The sequence below is a fragment of the Mus caroli genome, chromosome 17 (genome assembly GCF_900094665.2).
Source record: "Mus caroli chromosome 17, CAROLI_EIJ_v1.1, whole genome shotgun sequence".
Classification (NCBI taxonomy): domain Eukaryota; kingdom Metazoa; phylum Chordata; class Mammalia; order Rodentia; family Muridae; genus Mus; species Mus caroli.
In genome coordinates, this window is record NC_034586.1 from 64509613 (window position 1) to 64514287 (window position 4675).

Sequence of the window (4675 nt, forward strand, 5' to 3'; positions counted from 1 at the left end):
GCCCTGGCTGTCCTGGAACTCACTCTGTAGACCAGGCTGGCCTCAAACTCAGAAATCTGCCTGCCTCTGCCTCCCGAGTGCTGGGATTAAAGGCATGCATTTGTATGGAGGAAAGATTAAGTGAAGATAATTAACTGTGTGTATGTGTGTGTGTGTTATCAGCTTTGATGTATACAAAGTATTAATTGCAGTCAGCATGTTATTTGATTAGTCTGTAGACCTTATTCCTTCTATGTAACTGAAACCGTGCCCTTTGACAGGTATCTCTCCTCTCTCCATCTACTGATCTCCATCTCTGCTTACCATCTTTATGCTCTCTGGTTCTGAGTTTGATTCTTTTTATACTCCACAGATAAATAGGATCATAGCATATTTGGTTTGTCAAGTTTACCTTATTTCATATCTCAAATAGCAAAAATATAGACACAAAAGAAACTATATAACACTTGTTCTTTTTAAGTTTCTTAATGATATATTAAATTATCAAAGCATTTCAATAAATAGATACAGTATTTAATGACTTCTGAGTCTCTATATGTGTGTGTGTGTTTGCATGTGTTACATATGGATATGTTACATATGTGTGTTTGGTACATATATGTGTTACATATATATGTGTTATGTGTGTGAGTGCACATGTGTTACATATGTACGTATTACATGTGTGTTTGTTATGTGTGTATTACATATATGTGTGTTATGTGTATATGTGTGTGTTACGTATGGATGTATTAGATGTGTGTTATATGTGTGTTTGTTACATGTGTTACACATATGTTTGTATGTGTGTTACATATATATGTGTGTTATGTGTGTGAGTGCACATGTGTTACATATATATGTATGACATGTGTGCTTGTTACATGTGTATTACATATATGTGTGTCATATATGGATGTGTTAGATGTGTGTTGTGTGTGTTTTGTGTGTAAGTGTGCATGCATGTGTTACATATGTATGTATTACATGTGTGTTTGTTACATGTGTATTACATATATGTGTGTTATGTGCATATGTGTGTGTTACGTATGGATGTATTAGATGTGTGTTATATGTGTTTGTTACATGTGTTACACATATGTTTGTATGTGTGTTACATATGTTTGTATTACGTGTGTTATATGTGTTACAGATATATGTGTTATTTGTGTTACATACGTGTATTATATGTATGTGTTTGTGTATGTTATGTATGGATTTGTTACATACATATGTGTTATGTGTGTGTTTGTTACACATGTGTGTGTATGTGTGTGTGTATGTGTGTGTGTGTGTGATAGGGGAAGGTTACTTCATTTATAGGAATTGAGAGGCAATATCCCCAGTAGATGTAGCTATTCTGATCTGCAGTTTAAGCAGCCTGCTTTTAAATTTTATTTCATCAAGAACTGCTTCAAGGAAAGTGTTTCTTTTGTTCTCTTCTAGAATCTTCTGTGACTACAGCGGAAACCTGGTCCTGGGAGCAGTACCTGAGAGAAGGGAATGCTGTAGCCGCACCAGTAGAACTGTTTTCCAAGGTCAGCCTTAAATCTTTCCAAGGGGTTTTCAGCTGGAAATTTAATTGAAACGAAGTCATTTGCCCTAATAGTTTACCAACTAGTAAATTTACCAGCGTGGCTAGAACATGACCCATCAAAGCTAATCTGAAATGTTAGGGTTTCAGAGTGTACACCAGAGCTGGGTTTGCAGCCTGGAACTGCTACTTACTATCTCTGTGACCTTGGGCAAGTCATTTAACCTTTCTGTGCCACAGTTTCCTCACCTGTAAGGTAGTAGGAAAGATACCCACCTCCCTCCATCCTTGGATTCTTGAAGAACTAGATAAGTTGAACACATAAAGTACATAGAAGGTGATCTGCACATAATTATCACTTTCTTAAGTATCAGTCTTCAAATCTTCACTTTTCTTATCGAGTCTCAATTGTTTATGTCCATTTAAGGGTTATGTTGCACAAGTCTATTTTCTTTTTTTTTATTAATCATTTTATTCATTTACATTTCTAATGACATCTCCTTCCCAGTTACCACTCCACAACTCTCCCATACCATCCCCCCTCTTCTCCCTCCTGTTTGACTCTATGAGGGTGCTCCCCCACCCACTCACCCACTTCCTCCTCACCACTTTAGCATCCTCCTATGCTGGGACCTCAAGCCTCCACAGGACTAAGGACCTCCCCTCCCATTGATGCCAGATAAGGCCATCATTTGCTACATATGTAGCTGGAGCCATGGATCCCTCCATGTGAACCCTCTGGTTGGTGGTTTAGACCTTGGGAGTTCTGGGGGGTCCAGTTAGTTAAAATTGTTCTTTCTATGGGATTGCAATCATTGTCAGGTCTATTTTGAATGATGAGAGACAGTAGTAGATGAAGGGAATGTTAGAAAAGGTAGTGGAAGCCCAGGTTCACACCATTTCTACCAGGACAGACTTGATTGATTGAGAGCTTTGGCACCAGAGCTCTTGTGGTTGTGTACAGGGAGTCTCTGTACTCAAAATTTACATCATTGTGTTGTATTTCAACCTGCTGTGAGAGGTGAACCTTGTGCGTGCTCTACTTCCCATGGCATCGACTCTGATGCTTCCAGAAGCTGTTGCTGGTGAGAGGACCAGTATTTATAATTGTGGATGTAGAAATGGGTGGGGAGAAAAGGACCTTAAAGAGGAACAAAAAGAGTAACCTGGGTTCATACAGGAGTCTAGCATAACTGTCTTCTGGGAGGCTACACCCAGCAGCTGACTGAAACACATGCAGAGACATATATCCATAGTGCGTACCATATAGGTAGAACTCAGGAAGTCAGGTGAAAGGGACTCCATAGGAAGACCAACAGAGTCAACCCTTGAGGTCTCCCAGAGACTGAACCACCATCAAAGCATACATGGACTGGACTTATGCCTCTTGTGCATATATAGCAGATGTGTAGCTTGGTCTTCATAGGGGTCCTCCAACAACTAGAGCAGGGACTGTCTCTGACTCTGTTGCCTGCCTGTGGATTCTCTTCCCCTAACTGGTCTACTTTGTTTGATCTCAGTGGGAGAGGATGAGCCTAGTGTTGGGGTGACTTGAAGCACCAAGCTGGGTTGGCATCCAGCAGGGAGGATGTGAAGGTGAGGGTTAAGGGGGAAGGACCATGTGTATGTGGAGCAGGGTGGGAGTAGGGGGCTCTGTACAGGATATAAAGTGAATAAATAAATTAGTGGAAAAGAGAGAGAGAGAGACACCAATTCCAAAGTCCTGGCACTTGTCACTGAACAAATAGAAACTTTTTTTCCCCTGTAGGCCTCCATAATAAAATCATGTGAAGGTTGAACCACAGAAACTGAAAGCATTTAGCACAGGTTTGAACAAGCCTACTTCTCAGAGGGAGAGTGCAAAAGAGCTAATACTCCAGAGATCTGCCAGAGCAGAATCCCAGGGAGTGGGACAGGGATAGGGAATCAAGAAGCTGTCTGTGTTATTCTGTGGTCTGTTGCCTTGGGAGATTTAAGGGACAGCTAGATCCTGCTTACTACTCAAGATTTTACCACCCTTGGTTTTGCTGTTGCTTGATCGAGATTTAGGGTGTTTATTCCATCAAAATTATGTGAGCCAATAACATCCTCATAAATCCTAGGAATTAGACCAGTGCTGTAGCCTCAGATCAGGGGCCTAGAGCTAGACTAAAGATGTTAGGTATCTGGTCATCAGTATCCAGCTAAGATGTACGCAAAGCAAGATGAATTTAGGCAAAAGGGAACCAAGTATCAGATTCTCCATCCCTTTCCTGGGTTTCTTCAGCCTAGACCGAGAATGTATTGCTATCATTAGAGTTTATTCAGGGAGATGCTTTAAAGTCCACAGGCCATTGTGAGACACGCTTGCAGGGGAAAGCTTTTTCCTCCAGATTTCCCCTCTGGCTTTGGTGTTAATGAAAACAACACCCAGGGGAAAATGGAAGACTTTGCTCCTGGAAGCAAATCAGGGCAGCAGTGTTGGGAGCCAAGCATTTGGGCTGTCGGGCATGAAGCTTTGGTCCCTTGGGTTTTAGGAAGAGGAGGTAGTGGTACCAGAAGTGGTATCAGAAAACACTTACTGAGGGGAAGGTCGTCAGTTCCCTGGGGAGGGAGGTGTTGAGTGGCGGGTGAAGGGAGCTGCATGGTCAGCAAGGGAACTTATTCACAGTCCTCTGGCTGATGAGATGATTGTGAAATATGGCTGAACTTTAACAGATGTCAACTCTGAAGACAGCAGCAAAGCATTAGTGTATAACAGACAGGTCCACTGGACATGCGGGCTGCTTTTATCTTTACCTCTAATCTGACAGGAAGTCACTCATGTTTAAGGCTCTTGAGTGTCCCCGATGATGGTGTAGAGAGCACAAATCACTGAGGGGTTAACGGCGTTTCTCAGATTCTTAATTGTTTAGTTGGGAAAGAAGAAATACCCCAACATGTGTTAGTAGGCACTGATGTATTTATGAGCTTATTTCTGTCTGTGTAAAACAGTAATAATTAAAGGAAAAGAGGCCACGAATTTGAGAGAGAGGGTGAAGAAAGACAAGGGAGGAGTTGGAGAGAGGAGATGAAGGAGAGAAATGATATTTTCGATCATTCTTGGAAATGATACAAAACTTGGATAAAAGAAAAAAATTGGAGGAGAAAAGAGGGAGAGGGAGAGGGAGAGGGAGAGGGAGA

At 41.5% G+C, this 4675-nt stretch overlaps 1 protein-coding gene across 1 annotated transcript in view; it reads left to right on the plus strand.

Annotated features, from left to right (window-relative positions):
- The window catches only part of L3mbtl4 (L3MBTL histone methyl-lysine binding protein 4), a 339815-nt gene that overhangs the window by 130207 nt on the left and 204933 nt on the right, over positions 1-4675 (plus strand). The window contains exon 5 of the mRNA XM_029470911.1: positions 1426-1517. Coding sequence (XP_029326771.1) covers positions 1426-1517 — 92 coding nt within the window. The remainder of the gene's footprint in view (positions 1-1425; positions 1518-4675) is intronic.